This window comes from Sebastes fasciatus, chromosome 2 (assembly GCF_043250625.1).
Source record: "Sebastes fasciatus isolate fSebFas1 chromosome 2, fSebFas1.pri, whole genome shotgun sequence".
Taxonomy (NCBI): Eukaryota; Metazoa; Chordata; class Actinopteri; order Perciformes; family Sebastidae; genus Sebastes; species Sebastes fasciatus.
Window position 1 is genome coordinate 41,290,340 of NC_133796.1, and position 19,587 is coordinate 41,309,926.

Sequence of the window (19,587 nt, forward strand, 5' to 3'; positions counted from 1 at the left end):
TTTGCAGTCCTGCACAGAACGCCATACTGTAGGGCGTTCACACAATTTTACCAGTGCAAGATCTCTGTGAGGGCCAACAGTAAATATGGAAAAGCCAAATGGCTTTTTTGGCTTTTTGAAAATGACTTTGGCTATTTAGCACCAAAAAGGCCCGCTAACAAAATTAGTAAAATTGCCGCCATGTGTAATGGCACTTTGGGGGTGTAATACACAACGCTGCTTCCAGTAGAATGCAACCACCAAAAACTAAAAAAAAATATTCATTCATGTGCAATATCAATGTATACTAAACTGTGCAATATCAATATTGTGCAAATGTGGACTCAACCCTTGAGTCTGTCTACTATTATATTTTGTATTTCTTTACTGTTTACTTATATCTGTACTGTTTACTTACTTATTTATTATATATATTTTTTTTTTACTGATACCTCTTGTTGTTGCACTGTCCCCTTTGCTGCTGTAAGACTGCAAATATCCCCAATGTGGGACTAATAAAGGATGATCTGATCTTATCTTGATAGAACAATTAAGGAGCAGGGAAAAATGGGAATGCATGAGACAAATTCCAGAACCTAAAGGTGTTATCAGTCATGTTACAGGAATGGGTAATACAGTTAAATGATTGCTGACGGCTAGCAGGCTAACTGTGTTTTCAGTTTTACTGGCATTTGTGAGAGCCGAGCAGCTGAAGACGAACTTCAGGTTGATTAATCAGTTTGGGTTCAAAGAGCTTTTAAAAGATGTGGTTGAGCTCACTGCGGGTGCACCATATTGTTGTAGGGCCCTTGACATTAAAAGATTGACACAGAAACACATAATGAGGAGTAATGGCAGCCGGGCCGAGCCAGGAGTAAGCTGACAACTGCTCAGTCCAATTAACAAAAGTGAAGGGGCTAATCCTCCCCTTAACACCAAACACTGAGAGATAACTGCCTGCCTGGCCAGTCTGCAAGCATTTCTACAAGAACATAATGTATTGGCAATAAAATGACAACAGACTAGTGACCTTTCAAATGCTTATCGAAAAAAAAGTGTAGTTAAATGATGAAGCGATCATAGTTCAGAGTCAAATGAAAGGAAATTCCGCCATACCAAAAATGCGCTGTTGCGCCATGCTGTTGAGCGCTTCTTTTTCTCTCTGCCAGTCCCAAACAAACTGAAACATGATACAGCGTGCGTATGCGTCATTGTGCATGTGGAACTGTTGGAAAGCATCAATAAGATGAATCGATAGTCACGAAGGCATGAGATTCCAAGGAATCGGACAACGTAGAACCTGTTCTCTATTCCCACCACTAGCGTTTTCCCTGTCTGCCAAAGTGGCAGATGGCCTGACGATTTTACCCGTCACCAACAGCAATTTACCTGCATTTGGCAGGTGTTAATTTCAGACCCTGGACACAGGTAAACGACAGGTTAACATGAGTGGGAGAGGACTAACTTGGATCTCTACAGATGTCTGATGCTTGCTTGACATCTGGGCCGAAGAGAATACACAGAATACGGTAAATAAAGTCCACAAACATAGTTAATAAATAATGTTTAGAAAGTCATTTGAGATAAACTGGATGAGAAGGGATTCATGCACACAGTAGATCAGTGCTCAGTCAAAGAGAAAAAACTGTGACAGCAATATATCAAAGTCTGCAATTTCAAGTGAAAATAATGAGTTCACTTCTTCACACACGCCCCTCAGCAAATCATGTTTTTTTATTTGGTCCGTTTTAATTTGTGCACTGAGAAACCCAACCAGACTTAATAGAAAATGAACCAAAAATAAATTTCACTCTGAATCGGACTAACCAAACGGACTATGGCTTGTGAAGGTGACCTTAGATGTTGACGTGAACGGAATTGTAAAATGGTAATTAAGTAAACACCACTGGTCAAATCAAGCAAGAGACGGGCTTTACTACCATTTCCTTCCTGTTTGGATGCCGGTAGATGTGGTAGGAACAGTGGGACAATGGCAAAGGTTGATATTAATGAACCCAAAACCTCTTTTTATGGTCTTTTTCCCCTCCTCATCCAATAGCACAGCAACAACAAGAGCTTGATGTCTGCTTGAATCCTTTTTTCCCCCTGTTAATCAAATTTGATCACCGGGTTGCACAAGCAGCCCCGCTCCACAGGCGCGATGCTGTTTTGCCCGACAAAGCGGCCGCGCCTACGGCGTCATGTCTCTGTCTGACCGGGGCCTAATGCATCTTTCCACATCACTGTGAGCTTCACAAAGAACCAGAATCAGGTTTAGCCTTCGGTGTGAGCTCACTATCTCAACAGAAATTGTTGGATGGAAGGAAAAAGGAGAAATCCTAAAGCAAAAACAAATGACGCAAACTGAAAGCAAAGCTAAAATGCCAGAACAATACAAGCCTGTTTAACCACACAAGAGTTGTTAGGCTGCTCATCTGACAGGCGAACGCTCGGTTTAATAATCTAGACTGTGGCCAGTAGGAACCAGCTGTTATACAGTAGATCTAGACTTTGCAACAGCCGATGGAAAAATCATTAAATCATACAGGAAATGAACAGATCATCAGTTGAAAAGGCATTAAAATCATTGATCTGTATAGCTACTGCTTCATTTGGGAAATACAGCTTTCTGTGAACCCCATCTCTATATACAGTACACACACACAGGAATATGAAACAAGAATACACTTTGTAGGCTGAAACTGAACTTGGTTGTGGGCAGAGGCTGACTCTGCAGTCAGCAGATGGCAGAGAGAGTCTGGCCCTCCCATTGGGCTGCTGGCCAGGGTTTTAATAAGCCCATTTACCAGAATGGCTTGATCAACACACTTCTGGGCTAAACTTGGAGATGTTGTGATGAGCAAACCCCATACCACGCCAGGCCTTAATGTCCCTGCAAGGCGTCTACTGTATCGGACTATCATGGATCGGACTGATATGGGGTTTGAAACGTCTTTATTCATATTTTTGGAATGAAAGCTATGTCTTAGTGTCCTTAAATTGCCTGTTTTTATGTCTTTACATTCTACACAATTCTCCCCACACTCCCCTAGAGTTTAATTCTTGCCAGAGTTTGCTTTGTCAGAGTCGAAGAAGGGAGAAAGAAAAAGAAAATGTTGGGAGGAAGGAGGAGGAGCCCCGGGAGCATGACTAAGGCCTACAGTGGAGGAGCTTTAGAGTGCCAGTAAATGCCAGCAGCTTTGGCTGAGCAGACAGGAGAGAGGAGAAGGCTTCTGAGAGACAGGAGAGGAAGAAAGCAGAAAGTCAAACTAGAAGAGAACAAAGGTCTGAGGGACAAGAGAGAAGAGCTTTTTTCCATACTGCTGCAATGGGTTGAATTCAATATGAAATTTCATAGATGGGCAACACATACACTAAATGTGTCTCCTCTAGACAGAACTGGAAGCTGACTGTAGTCATGGACGGATTAAGAAGACACAGGCTGTCTCTTGGCAGTGCAGAGCTACAAACATGACAAAGGCACCATTCATACTTATCATTCCTTGTATGTCATATCAGATATGAGTCGATGTGTTCTTTCACAGCCAAATTTACTGAAGTCTCACTGCCCTCACCTTCCAAAAAATGCAAGAAGAAAAAGAAGCAGTTAAACTATGCTACCTAACAACTAACCAGCAACAAAAACGGAAACACACCAATGACTCCAATAAATGGACTACATGCTTAATTGCATTTTTCCCCCAATGCTTTTATGTTGCAAATGGATTATTAAGACTTTTTGATTTCATTTTATTTTTTACACCTTGCCAACAAATAATGTGTCTCCAATGTCCCTCTGATGTTGTGGGGGGACCAGCTGGACTATATTTTGTCTTCTTTATTTCTTGGTTGCAATTACACTTGGCTTTCTAGTGGATCTGATCTAGCCAATCAATACAGAGGAAGTGTAAATGGGGTAAAAAAAAGAGTCAAACAGTCCAGTTAACCAGTTTTATATAACTAACCTTTGTATAAAAGTGAAAACTGTGGCTTTGTGAATGGAGAAGAGGAAAGAGAAAAAAATGTCGGCATTCTGCTTCAACAGCCCTGGCAGAGTTGGTAAGCATACAATTAGAGAGGAAAAAAAGGAGGAGGTGGTGTAAAAAAGGAAAGCAGGAGCATGAGTTGGCAGTGGGCTGGACACAGAGGAGGAGCCTGGCTTGCACTGCAGTGACAAGGGCCAGGCTGGCCCAGCAGAGTTAACCTCAGCCTGGGATGAGGGAACTGGCCTGGAGCAAGGCTTTTCAAGAACCAGACACAAAGGGCCTCATGCGAGAACATTTTCTTATTCTTATCCTGAAACTCACATACGTTTTTCCTGTGAGGATTGCTAGTGTGAGTGTTCCAAGTCACAGTCACCAAGTAGGCTTGCCGCGGTAGTAGGTGTTACACGGTGGTCGGGCAGACACTGATTACATTACGTACCCACCGCCCCCACCCTCATTTAGTTTGTTTTTTAGAGAAATAAAACCCATTTAGTTAATTTTGGCGTATCAGCGTTATCAATAGATAGTTGGACGACGGACGCTTCAATCTGATAGTGAACGCATCTTAAGGAGTCAGCTGAGAGCAGCAGGTGTCATATTTCACACACACGGGACGAGAGAGAGTTGACAGACCGAGAGATGGCAGAGGATTTGGTGTCGAAGCGAAAAGCAAACGCACCTCTTTGGCAATATTTCAGATTTAAAGGTCCCATATTATAAAAAGTTTCATTTTTATGGCTTTTATATTATAAAGCAGGTTTAAGTTCTATATAAATACTGTGAAAGTATCAAAACGCTTAATCCACAGAGAAATACACACAGCCCGTATTCAGAAACTGAGCTTTTGAAACAAGCCATTAGGATTTCTGTCCATTTGTGATGTCACAAATCGACAACATTTAGACCATTTCAAAGTTTTAAACGTAAACATTCTAAATGTGTCCCAGTTTATTTCCCGTTGCATTGTATGTGAATGACATCAGCTGACAGGATGTAAACATGGAGCCAAGCTGTTGCCTAGCAACGCAATTCCATTGCAATTCCATTGAAATGTACTAAAATGGAGCATTTCAGACAGATGGTAAATACAGGTATATTCAAGCAAACATCATTAGGAAAATAGTGGGGTTTTTAAACATTAAAGTATGTAAACATGTTCTAGTAGAAACACAAAATAAAAGTATGAACCTGAAAATGAGCACCATATGTCCCCTTTAAACCCAGTGCTATAAGGGAACCATAACGTTAATGAGGCAATTGCCGTGAGGAGGATGGAGCGGTCACAGCCGGTGTGTGCGGCGCCAGGTAGATGCTCATATAGTCTCTGTTTCCATGTGAGTCCTGTTAGACAAAAGATTTAGCTTTGGGTCTGGAACTTCACAACAGACACTTTTATTTCCCTGAACACAGGTCATTCAACACTTTGTAAACCTGACACTCGCCACAAGATATGAGCACAATGAAACAGACACAGTCAACGTGGCACGCCAAACAACACAAAGTATCTAGAGTGTCTGCAGACACTCTAGATACTTTGTGTTGTTCGTGTTAGGAAGCTACAACAGAACTTATTATTGCTGAATTTTTACATGTGGTTGCTTGTGCATACCACTATAGCATGAAAGGCAGTACCATTCCATTGAATGGAAATATTCCAGATGTCTCAGCTCTACATAATATATAGGCTCTGTGTGCTTGAATGCATACTGTATAAATATACCACTGCTTCTACCACTCTTTGCGTAACTAAGATTTAAGAGGAAGCAGCCAAGAGTCAGACAGACGCATTTATCAGATTAGATATGAAGAGAGGCCAGTTAATATGTCAGGATTAGATTGAGATAGTAAAGGATAAGTGGGAATGCAGTTAATCCTTAAGAAAAGAGGCAGTATGGTTGAGAGTACAATGGTGCTGCTGTTGGATGAAAGCTGCCTGCAGCAGTGCAAAGTGAGAGGGCCGGCCTCAGGTTTGGCAGCCCTGCAGGCCACTCAGGAGAAATTAGGATTAGGAGTTGGACTCATAGCTCTCAGCAGTGCAGCCTTGTGATTCCCATTATTAGCTGTGTGGAGCTTGTTTGTGAGCTGGCATACAGGGTGGGGATGGAATCAGTGCTTCTGTGGAAAGTAGGCTACTGCTCACCTCAACAACATTATTACCCCATACGGTAAGCAGGCCACAGCAGGCCTCAGACCTGTGACATTCAGGTAAGGCAGGGGCTGATGCTTTAGTCTTTTTCATTTATTTTTTTGATCAGATATCATAAATCATATTCGTGGTAATTTTAAGATTTAAGATCCAAGGCTGTATTTCTCATACTCATATTTCTCAGTATGTTCAGTGAAATATAGAGGTAGCATACTCTGGAGCATGAGCTTAAGGGTTAGTGTGCAGTAATAGTAAAAATACATCTGAACTGAATCCCCTGAAGCTTGTTACTACTTCCAATGCATGTTGTCAGGACGGACCGAACGTCAGTCAGGGCAGCATAGCCTCTGATAGGGCAGTCCAATGCCGGACCTCTCTTGTCACTACAGCTTCCTGAACCGTCCTTTATTTGTAGTAGTAGTAGTAGTAGTAGTAGTAGTAGTAGTAGTACAGAAACAGAATCACTGTGACTGGAGCAACATGGAACAGAGATAGAATTGTTTTATTCTTTACATTACGTTTTTTAGACTTATCCGATGAAAAGAATCTCCTCAACAACTTAAAATGGATTCATTTCCTTCACTTCCTGGTTGGGATGTCCATAATTAACCGTTTAACCGTTAAACGACATTAAGCATTTTAACCGATTAACGCTATCGGTTAAAGGGATACAGGAAGTCGGCTCCGGTCTCCAGCTCTCTTGAGTGGAGCGGAGGAGTTGTAGTTTCGTAGCATTTATTCACCGACAAATAAACTGTACACACACTGTTACACCTACGTTCACAACTAGAACGCAACCAACAACCTCACACTCACCACCAACACACACACACGGTCTGTTGGAAACTCACTAAAGTTACGCAGACTGCGTGTGGCGGCGGCGAGCACGAAGCCTCCGGCAATGCTAGAGCTGCTAACGTAGCACAAATACACACACTGTTTGTTGGACACTCGCTAAAGTTACGCCGGGCAGACACACAGCTGACAACCTGCTAAACTAAACTAAATGTGCGGTGGAGACTTTTACTGGGAAAGTGTCTGCATGTCCGCGACACTGGACCGTGTACGGTCAGTCTGTGAATTTGTGGCTAAATTGTTCTACAAATAAACAGTGGTCATGTCTATAATGTTAAATCCAGCGCTACATGTCCACCGGGACAGTGAGGACACTAGTGGACGCTGCTCCACTCAACTGGCCGTTCAAGCGGTGACGTACCCCTATTGTTGAATGCACCTGATTGGTTCCTGGTTCTCTGCTCGCCGTTTCAAACACGAAACAACATGGCGGCCTGCTCGTGAACTTTCTGTTATTATGTCTAAACGATCCACCAAAATCTACTTCTGAAAACATTTTAAGCGAGAAACGAACGCGTTGCACTGGATGGGCACATTTGCATAAAGGTCTATTCCCCGCCTTTTCATTTTTGAAAGAGCAACGGCCAATGAGGAAACACATTTGCGTTTGTACAGGGGAAGGTGCCAGGGCTATGCACTGGAAGAAGACTAAACTATGACAGAAAATAGAGCTTAATCAGAAAAAGCCCACCCACAGCAATGAAGACTTTTACAGGATTCAGCGGTTGCTACTAGACCTATAAATCTCCCAAAATGTCACCATCCTGCATAACAGTTGACTACTGCTGCTGCAGCCACACACAGCCTGCACTTCATGCTGCAGAGCTGTAATTCCTGCTAATTCAGCACTCTGACCTTCCATTTCGGTTTATTTTTGAATGGTGAGTGTAAACATCGTGGGGCCTACTTCTAACATGATGCAAAGGCACTGCTGGGGAGTAACATAGAAGAAACACACAGAGCGGTGGCCACAGGATGTCTGAAAATACACGAGGCTCACAACATACTGCTACATACGACGGCAGAGGACAGACACATACAGTACACATACAGCAGACATTATTAAAATCATGATGTCATCATAATAAGACTGCTCAGCATTGTGCTGAACAACTAAAACAAATATTTCATTCACCTAAAAAAACCTTATTCCGTTTAACAAACTGAGACAACTTGATGAAACAAAATCTAAAATTAGACAGCATCTGATCCCCAAAGAAGAACTCTGGTACTGGTACTTTCAGCACCACAGAGTACCTCTTCTACTCGCTGCTGTAGTGCAGTGGAGTTTGAGAATGATGGGTTGAGCAACATTCAGAGATAAGAGCAGGTTGAGGCATCACTCATGAGTGTGGGCGGCTGACTTCCTGTGTCGTGGTCCAGCATGAGCACGTCTGACTGCTGAGCTAGAAAAAATAGGCCCTCTGAAAGCTGACACCAGAAAAAAGAAAAACGACTGATGGGTCGCCGTTCTCCTCAGCGTGTACTCTCTGAAGCCGGGCTCAGACTACAGGACTTTTACAATCCTAACCGATTTTGAAATCAGGTTGCATCACACAAATAAGGAGAACAGGGTTCCACCAGAAAAGTTTTTTGATTTATTTTTATTAAAAGGTCAGTCCACCTTAAGTGAGCCTGAGCCAAAGTTGTCGCTAACTTCAGGGCTAACCTCCTTCACGTTAATCAGCAGGTGGCTGATGAGCAAGACACAAGTACTTGGCTTGGGTCTTGAGGAGTTGTAGCATTTATTCACTGACAGCCTAAACTGTACAGACACTACACTGCTACACTCACAGCTACAATGTTACTGCTAACTTCATATCCTCTCTCTCTCTCTCTCTCTCACTCTCTCTTCTCTCTCTCTTCTCTCTCTCGCTCTCTCTTCTCTCTCTCTACACACTCTCTCTCTCTCTTTAAATTAAAAAAAATCCCTGATGCTTAAGCCAGAGGGTTACTAGCAACACACTGGCGGAAACCCTTGAGAAACCTCACAGGGGTTCTCTCTAATCTCAAATAGTGCACACAATTGGAAAATGATTAAGCATCACACACTACAGGATATTTTTTAGGATTATCGTGCCAGAGAGAGCTATGCACCATTTCACGTGATCTCACGTAATCTCATGGGGAAGCAGATTTAAACAAAACGGAGACTGATGTGGTGTAACACCTTGCAGTAGTAATGCTTTGCAGTGAGAAAAAAGCAAAAGCAGAGGGCTAAACAAATCTGTATGTCAGTTTTAATACCTGTCAACAGTAGTACGCTGGCCAACGTTAGCCTCAACGTTCACCAATGCATGGCAGCACCGTCGGCTGCTTCAGCTTGTTTCTCTCATCGGCTATTTTGGTCCCTCACGGAAAGCACTCACGTAATCATCCAGGTTTTAACTCCTACATATGAACCATGTTTGGTATTATTGGGATGGCCCCAATGAGTCTGCAAACAGTTCAGGAGGTTCAAGACTGGATCTGTAAACCCCTCACATTACCAGGTAATCTGGGCCAAACATCGGTACCGACCAAGGTCCCAGACCAGATTTCTCCTCCGATTGTCGGGAGGATTGAATCAGGGATAAATCGATCCAAAACTCTTAACACGGCTTAACACGGTCCAGCAATATGCAGTCCAGCAATATGCATCGTGAATCTGAATACGGCATACAGTATTTTGCAATTGTGTTTTCAAAAGAATTGAGGGAGAAACATGTGCGATTTTCCAATTGTCCAGGTCATCAGTGACACAAGATGAAAAACAGAGGTAAAACAAAGTGAATATTGGATCAGATCAGTCTCAATATTAAGGATTCACAAATGTATTTTGTGATATAGTACATAAAATATATATAAAATCATATATAAATGACTCTCTCCAAAAAATATATTGTTGTATATAAATGTAAAAAAAATCCACATATAAAATCAATCCAAGCCGATCACATGAGCATGTCCCCTCGAGAGTATGATTTACGTCATGCACAGGATGAATGCGGAAAGTAGTCAGATAGCTACATGGATGTATAGAGAGGACAGCTAGCTTTGTCAAGGTGGTTCAAACATTTAACTTGTGCACCCCAGCTAAGTGTTGAGACGATCAAATGTGGGCAGATAAGTCTACAAAGATCCCCAAAAGAATCCAAAAGGATACAGCGACTGGATTCAAGGTTTCATCCATGATGTTTAAGTGAAGACCAACCAGGCAACCGGTGTGTTGCTATTTGACATTAGCTAAGTTGGTAAGTAGCTAACTTGCTAGCTAAAGCTGTCATGAGGAATCAATGCCTTGGCTTTCAGTGTTGGTGTTACAATTAATGATTTTGTCAGAGGAGACTTGACCAGCATGTATTAGTTTGACATATTAGTGATGTGACAGCTGGCTAACGCTAGCTAACGTTAGCTATGTGTTTGTTTGCCAGATGATATTGTGATTTTGCCCTGACTGCTATAGTGCTGCTACCCTCGACGTAGACTGAAACCAAAACCAAAATGTTACACAGTAAACCAGACCTCATTCAGCTGACAAACACATTTATCATCTGGCAAACAAACATATAGCCAAATTAACATCAGCCAGCTAGCGTTAGCCAACATTAGCTAGCATTAGCATTAGCCAGCTGTCAGATAGCAGTCAAATAGTCTCTACTTCAACATCATGGATGAAACCTTCAGTCCAGTTGCTGTATCTCTTTGTTTTTGTGGATAGAGTAATTATATATAAATCACAAAACACATCTGTGAATCCTTCTGTGTGCATTCATTAATATGGAGACTGATCTGACTCCATAGTGTCTCACTTGATCATAAACAAAGCTTAACAGACCAGCACCAAATCCAAGGTTGCCTGCCTCCCTCTAAATGCCTCTGGTCCAATGCATGCTGGGATAGGCTCCTTCGTCCTGTAAGGCTTTTTTACCACGCTCTAGCGCCAGAACCAAAAGTATCATTCTGTTGTTCTATATATAGAACTCTTTTTGTCAAGCTGCTGCTCCTCTCGTGTTTGAGAGGAAACTGTTTCTTCCACAACAACTCTCCATCACTACATCGGGACATGGCTACCATGGCAACAAACTCATATAGCACATGCTGGGAAATATGAGGCCTCTACAGTTGCACTGTGGCAGACCCGCCACCCTCTGCTAGCCTTGTTGCTGGAGCTGTCCATCATGTTCACAGTGGTCAATAGTCAGAGGCAAGAAGATCATTTTGATGGCCATGTGTCTGTTTACGTGAACCACACGTCACTGAACTGAATCATATTGAGCTATTAGCTGGTCAAAACAGGCCCCTCTTTCCCTTGTATTTTAAGGAAATCTTTAAGTACTTATACATTTCTGTTGTTGGATTTCATCAACTCTGTGCACTTTCTGAGCTGCCATGGCAGAACTAAAATGTAGTTTTTTTTGTCTAACCTGATGGACAGGAACCTTTCACACCGACACAGTTTTAACTGAGAGCCTGAGCATATTAAGGGAAAAAACTGAAAAGATGTTGGTAGAGCCACAGGCTGAGAGCACCGTGGACTACAGGCTTCATATAAGTGATGTGACACAGAGGCTAACGCCCAGGGAACGTCAGGAGCGCGTGGCGGCTGCGTGGTGTGGCGGCTGCGTGGCGTGGCGGCTGCCTGGCGGCTGCGTGATTCACGCGTCGGGTGTTTACACCAGCTGCGTTTCTGCTGCTGCAGTTGCTGCTGTCAGCCCTTTCTTTCTACATAGAGTTTGCGTTTTAATGGCCATTTCATTTCATTATAAATATCATTTATATTTATTTTAGACAGAGAAAGGTTAAAAAACGTGTGGTAATTTGTAAATAATAGTAATAATCCACAATTAAAACTCCATACTATATTCATTCATGGAACTCTCCAAGTCACTGCATGTTCTAGAACACTGTCCGGCACATTTTTCAGAATAAAAGCCTCGTGTTAACAAATGAAGGAATTCTGTCCACAGAAGAAAATGTTTGAGGGCTTTTATTTCAAAATGAAAGCAGGAAGTGTTGATTTAAAAATAAGTCTTTACTTTTTTTTCATCTCCGTAAAATATTCTACAGATAGACATGTAAACTGTAGTAATCTTGCTGGTATGATGTCAATATACTGTCAATAGATCACTTTCACTGTCTATTGCTGCTGTGAGATGCGTGCGGCACGCGTCAAAAATGATCTATTCTCTAGAAGAGACGAGGCTGAGACGCGCGTTTCACGTGGGCAGTGTGGCTGCTCTAACCTGTTAACACGGACGCCGGAAAAAAACAAAACAGGTATTGCAGCCGACACACGCTCCTGACGTTCCTGGTGTGTCCAGGCTTAACAGGCTGGGAATGTGTTGTCTATTAGAGGCACGCTGTGAGAGCATTGCTGTCATGGCTCTCATATCGATTATTCTGATTTAACACGTTTAGTAAGTCATCTGTCAGAAAGGACTCGATTTATACTGTAAGGGGGAATACAGCAAAAAAAATTCTATTCAGCCTCGTCAATCTGGTCTTCACCAATATCTGTGGTAGCAGCTCTGTTTCTCATCTTCATGAGTCAATTTGACATTCCATGATGGATTCATATTATTAGTGATTCTGTGATGGGAGTGGTCAAACTGGTGCGGTGCACCATATTTAGCTCTATGTAGGAAAACACTGCATTCCATCTCAACTGTAAACTTTAGTCAAAAGGATGAAGACATTTTCTTTGCCCCAAATGTTGGTCATCCTTATGTCTGTATAGATAATTTGGCAATTAGTAAAATAGTTTGTACTACATACTGTTTATCCACTACTACATCTCCTATGACTACCACTACAACATTTCAGAGATTTACCTTGAAGTCTGCATTTAAGGACATAAAAAAAAAAGTGAATTGTGCATCACCACTCCGTTTCCTCCTTGTATCTGACAGAAAAACCCAAGCTGAGCACATGATGAAGACACCCTTTATCATTCACAGATCAGATCTGTTCACTCTCATCATCTCATTCATTTCATTACTGTACAAAGGGCTCTGAGTCATGTGAACACCGGCCATAATGAGCAACAGGTCTATGGCACAGCCATGTCTAGACATGTCAGAGAACAGGCCGGTTGGAGTGAACACACACTCCTCTGATGACGAGGCTGCGGCATTTCTTCAGAACTCTGTCCCAACATGGGGCCGCTGTGGTGGGCTGATTTGGTTAGTGGTGTTGTTTTAATAACTTTTCTCATGGCCTACAATAACAACACTCGCACAAGTGACAAGTCTCAACAATGACCGAATGACACACAATCCAGCAGGCAACCAGTTCAGCCGCCTGCTCAATAACACAACTGAACTACAGTTAGTGTGAAGCGGGGAGCGCTTCTTTTTCACACCTACACTCACAGCATATTCACTTTACTCTTTGAACTGAACATGCCAGTTTATTTCCACCCTTGACCCCCTACGCAGATTAATGTGAATTGAATATTGGTGTTTGTGATTGTGTGTCTCAGCAGTGAGTATTGTGTGAGTGATCAAACCACTTGAACCTAATATACCTGTGTGCCACTATCTAAACAATACAAAACCTTGTTGTGTAAACATCACACAATAGTGCAGGCAGGACAGTGTACTAACCAGCCAATGGAATGCTATACTGGAAACCCAGTCAGGTCAAAGGTCAGCCCACAGGTCAGGGGCCAACACACAGAAACAAGGATCAGTGCAACCTTATGATGGTCATAATTCAATGAAACAGAGAAATCACAAATCTACCCAGCGGGAAAACAAACGTTAAAACTGGAGAAGCACCAGCCGTGACCGGTGCCCGGTCGATCGGTCTCAGATGTCTGCCTTTTTTTGCCGGTCAAATTTACACACGTGCCGCATGTCATGCACAGATCAGCACAGACAGTAACGTAGGGATGTCCATAATTAACCGTTTAACCGTTAACCGACATTAAGCATTTTAACTGATTAACGCTATCGGTTAAAACGGTTAAAAGAAATGTTAATAATTAACTCAAAAACTGAGCGGCTCAGAGGAGCGGCTCGTCTCTTTAAGGAGAAAAGCTGGTCCACCTTAACAGCCCACCTTAAGAGGCGGAGCCGGAGTTGCAGGATACAGGAAGTTGGCTCCGGTCTCTGGCTCGCTTGAGTGGAGCGGAGGAGTTGTAGTTTCGTAGCGTTTGGTATTTATTCAGCGACAAATAAACTGTACACACACTGCTACACCTACGTTCTCAGCTAGAACGCCACCAACAACCTCACACTCACCACCACCAACACACACACACACGGTCTGTTGGAAACTCACTAAAGTTACGAAGCCTCCGGCAATGCTAGAGCTGCTAACGTAGCACAAATACACACACTGTTGGACATTAAAGTTACGCCGGGCAGACAGAGTATCGTTATGCCGGGCAGACACACAGCTGACAACCTGCTAAACTAAACTAAATGTGCGGTGGAGACTTTTACTGGGAAAGTGGCTGCATGTCCGCGACACTACACGCAGCATCGTAGCTGCTAAGTTAACGCTCCCGGACGGTGAACTGGAGACTCCCGTCAACCAATATCTGTTGTGCTCCTGCAGCTGGTACACCGCTGCATGCGAGGCACAAATCTTGTCGGTTAACGGTTAATAATCGGTTAACGAGGGTCGGTTATCGGTTAGGACATTTTTTCAAAATGAGCATTCCTACTGTAGCGTCACGCATGTTGTGCATCATGTCTGTGCGTTCAGATCTGAGTTATGACTCTGTGAAGCAGTATGAATTTTGAGGGTTTTAAAGCACCTTAAATGCCTCCATGCTGGTAAGTGGGCCGAACCACAATAACTAACTTTCAAATGTTTTTAGAACACCAACATGCACCTGTCCCTTTCACCTCGCATCACTCTCTCCCTGCTCCCCCCTTCAACTCTCCTGCACCTCCATCTGAAAACTTCTGGTGTGGACAGTTTACAACTCAATGCTCAAGAGCTGTCTCTATTAGGGTCCTTAAGTCTTGTATCTGAACGGGTTATGTGTCCTGAAATGTGTCTGTTTTGGAGCCAATGACATAAAAACAAAATAAGTTATGAAAACAAAATGAAACCATCTTACCTCATAGGACCAGACACACTGGACCCCGGCAAACCTCCTGACACACCGGCCCACCTCCACGTCTTCATGGGTGGTGTACATCTCCTGTAGACACTCTCGGATGTGGGGCACCATTCTCTTGAGGACCTCGCGGCTCATGATGACCCCTGGCCCCCCCATGCAGAAGTTCTCCCCGGGCTCCAGGGCCAGCTTCCCCAGCTCGTCCCGGGCTCCCATGCCTGTTTGGCCCAGGAAGATGGCTTCGCTGCTGTTGAGGCTGCGCAGGAAGCCCTCCAGCTTCTCACTCTTGATGTAAACGTCATCGTCGGCCCTCATAAACCACTCGTACTTGTCCAGGTAATGGTCATGCATGTACTTGAGCATCATGAAGGACTTTTTCTGCGGTGGGTACGAGTCATCCACATTCCTCAGAGCCACTATAGGAATGGGTAGGTCGGTGTTGGAGCCCTCGCTGGAGAAGAACTCCACGCGACCCGGAACTGTCTGTGCCCACGTCCTGTAAACACACAGGAAAGGATGGAGTCAGAAAAAAGGTAAAATAAACAATTGGGATTATATGTAACAATCCCCGATAACAACAAACACATGTTAAACAGTATATACATCAATTGATTCATATCTACCCTTCACCATTTATTCTACATTCTATATTTATTCTATATACTGTTCATTCTGTATATACTGTGTCTCTACATTACTCTGCACTACTGCTTTTTGCACTTCTGGTTAGATGTTGAACTGCATTTTGTTGCCTTACCTGTACTCTGTGCAATGACAATCAAATTGAATCTAATCTAAATAGTAATAGCTGAAAAACAGACGCAGACATGGGATGCTCAAGTGGTTCTGTACATACTACACTGGGTGTCTGTGTACGCAGATGCAGTCCACATACAGTATGTGCAGTCGGACGCTTTTAGGTGCATGGCTTCACTGTTCAGACAAGACTCCAACACAAACTATACGGAAGCACCAAAACCACAAAGTTCTATCTAGTGAAGCCCGTCTGTTAAACAGTGTTGGCCGCGGTCAGAGGACGCGGGGGAGACCGTAGCTTTGGTCTCCAGGACCGGAGTCTCTGCTGTACTCTGCTCCTCTGCTTGCCTTCACTCACACACCGCGTTCGTTCTCGCTCTCTCGCTCCACCTCACGTGCTTGCGCGCACACTCCACACTGCAGAAGAGTTAGTTTAGCTCTGAGAATATCTAGTGAATGTACAGTGGACGTTTGTGCAGAAATAACTGCTGCAGCTCCTCCAGACCAACAGAGGTTTCCCGTGTCTTGTGAAGTGACGGGGCTCCGCAGAGAGAAACGTTGTCGTCTCCGACCAAAACTCCGGTGTCTCCCCTGTTCCCTCCGGCCGCGGTCGGGAGGCTGAGGCAGGAAAAGCCAACTCTAGGATCAGCATTGATTCATGGAGAGACCTTTGTCTGGTCAGCTAACATTACTGCCAAGCAGCTGAAATATAGAGTGATATTGTGCTTTTAGCTGACGTGTGTCTCCTCACTGTGTTGAGCGATGCTCGTTCATGTCTATGTAGAGCGAGCACAAGCGCGAGCAACAGGACGCTGACTTTCGTTGATTTAACGCCCACAGGTGTCGCTGTTAACAAGACATTTCTGATTCTTACAAACAGTCCCTTTAATACACCACAGGAAACAACAGACACACTTCTCAGAAAGCCAAACACGTGAAGTGGATCCATTGTGAGATCTTGAGTTGATAAAACCACCTTGATTAAACATGTTTTCAATGAAAGGAAGCTCACAGTGTAGTCAAACATGTTGAAATAAAAAGTCTGTGTGTGAAGCATGTTTCTATCAATTTGTATTGACTTTCTTCATTACATCTGCATCAGAGGAAGTGAGTTAAAGCTGATGGACAGCGTCAGAGCATATACTGACGTGTGACTGTACTTTCAGGTATCAGAGTGGGAAGATTCTCACTAATAAAGCTATGAGTCATGCTTTTCTAAGATTGACTGTAAATTATAGGAAATGTTTATGTCTGGTTTGAGAAATGGTGAAGCTAAGGGACATATTATGAAAAAACAGTGCTTGTGCACTTACATTTGGGCATCTGCAGTGCGTAGCAACCAACAAACTGCGAATTACACGACAACACAATCAGTTTTTTGTGGCCTGCCTAGATCAGAAAACATGTAATTCAACAAGCCAATCAGATCTGGAGCCCTTCCTATGTCACATGTAGCCTCATTAGAATATACCGCCCACAACTTGGGGACCACCTTTGAAGAGGTGCACCATATTTTTCTCTCCAGCCAATCCGAGCAGACTGGGCTTTTTCAGGCGTCTTAAAGAGACAGGCGCTAAAAAGGAACGTTTCAGACAGAGGGTGAGTACAGGTATATTCAGACAGACATGATGAGAAAAATAATGTGTTTTTTGAACATTACAGCATGTAAACATGTTCTAGTAGAAACCCAAAATACAAGTATGAACCTGGAAATGAGCATGATATGGGACCTTTAAAGGGACTGTTTGTAAGAATCAGAAATTGGTTGTAACAGCGACACCTGTGGCTGTTAAGTCAACAAAAGTCAGCGTCCTGTTGCTCGCGCTCGCCCTTGTGACCGTGCTACCTGAATGTGAGCGAGCATCCGTCAAAACAGTGAGGCGACACACCTCAGCTAAAACCACAATATCACTCTATCTTTCAGCTGCTTGGCAGTAATGTTAGCTGACCAGATGAAGGTCTCTCCATGAATCAATGCTGATCCTAGTGTTGGCTTTTCCTGCCTCAGCCTCCCGACCGCGGCCGGAGGGAACAGGGGAGACATCGGAGTTTTGGTCGAAGACGATAACGTAACTCGCTGCGGAGCCCCGTCACTTCACAAGACACGGGAAACCTCTGTTGGTCTGGAGGAGCTGCAGCAGTTATTTCTGCACAAACGTCCACTGTACATTCACTAGATATTCTCAGAGCTACTAACTCTTCTGAGAGCGAGAGAGCGAGAACGAGCGCGGCGTGTGAGTGAAGGCAAGCAGGCAGAGGAGCAGAGTACAGCAGAGACTCCGGTCCTGGAGACCAAAGCTACGGTCTCTCATTCAGTGCATTCACAATTACCATGCTCGTCTGACATGCAGAAACTATATATCTGATAAATTCCCTCTTAGCCCACAGATTAATTTCGTTAAAGCCTAAAATAATAAGCATTAGGCAACACGGTGTTAAACCTAGTTTTTGGTTTGAAACCGTGTTGTTTTAACAGAACAAACAACTCAACCATGTCTACTGCTGATGAACTGGTCATTAGTCCAGATGGGTCCTTATTGAAACTAGAAACCCAGGGGGAGGCCTTCACGAGACAACAATCTGCTGCACCAACATCAATGGTCAATGAAAAGTGTCTCTTTATGAAACGGTTAGCATCAGAGCCTTGGGAGAAGGTTTGGGCCTAAATCCAATTCTGTAGAGCCCTTAAAGGATTCCTCTGGTGTAAATATTGGTGCGGCTTTCTACACCACTATATCTGAAGACCTCAGAAAAGCCCAGTCTGCTCTGATTGGTCAGCTGGTCAACCAAACCAAACTCTTTGGACTCTGCTCCATCTCTGCTCTAACTAGCTTTGTTTGAGGGTGTGCCAAAAAAAGCCGTTATGCAAATATGTTACTTGGTGACATCACCAAGTTACTTAAGAAAAGGCAGGTCTTCAAGCGGTGCGTTTCAGACAGTTCGGGAGCAGTGTTTCTGTGGGGGAGAGGAACTCCCTTTGGCCTGGACTTTGGGCTTTGTAACTTTGCAGACCTTTTACATGCACAAAAAAACTATACAACACACTAAAGGAGAGGGGGAAAAGCATAAAAGCATAAAAGGTCCCCTTTAATCAACTTTACATACCTTGAGTGATTTAAGAATCTACTTCACTACACAAAGGAAGGAATATTGTTTTTGGTGGCACATTAGAACACTCTTCATTGAGTTTGGACATGTTATAGGTATCTGCTTCTCTAAGTTGTACTTTGACATATTTTTGAGAAAAACACCAGCTTATTTCTGGGGCTTGAACATACATAATCTGTGCAGGGGTCGCAATGACTACATAAGAGTCATGAGCTTCTGTCTGAGGTCCCAAGTGATGTCCAGTGGAAATTAGGGATGTGCATAATTAACCGTTTAACCGTTAACCGACATTAACCGTTTTAACCAATTAACGCTATCGGTTAAAAAGGTTAAAAGAAATGTTAATAATTAACTCAAAAGCTGAGCGGCTCAGAGGAGCGGCTCGTCACTTTAAGGAGAAAAGCTGGTCCACCTTAACAGCCCACCTTAAGACGCTCGCTTGAGCGGAGTTGTAGTTTCGTAGCATTTATTCACCGACAAATAAACTGTACACACATTGCTACACTTACGTTCACAGGACGGTGAACTGGGGACTCCCGTCAACCAATATCTGTTGTGCTCCTGCAGCTGGTACCCCGCTGCATACGAGGCACAAACCTTGTTGGTTAACGGTTAATAATCGCTTAACGAGGGTTGGTTATCGGTTAAGAACATTTTTCAAAATTAGCATCCCTAGTGGAAAAGCCAGGACGCTTCTACAG

The 19,587-nt window shown here is 43.4% G+C and overlaps 1 protein-coding gene across 1 annotated transcript in view; it reads right to left on the minus strand.

Moving 5' to 3' along the window:
* chsy1 (chondroitin sulfate synthase 1) overlaps positions 1-19,587 on the minus strand; it is a 69,730-nt gene that overhangs the window by 47,754 nt on the left and 2,389 nt on the right. The window contains exon 2 of the mRNA XM_074624581.1: positions 15,023-15,518. Coding sequence (XP_074480682.1) covers positions 15,023-15,518 — 496 coding nt within the window. The remainder of the gene's footprint in view (positions 1-15,022; positions 15,519-19,587) is intronic.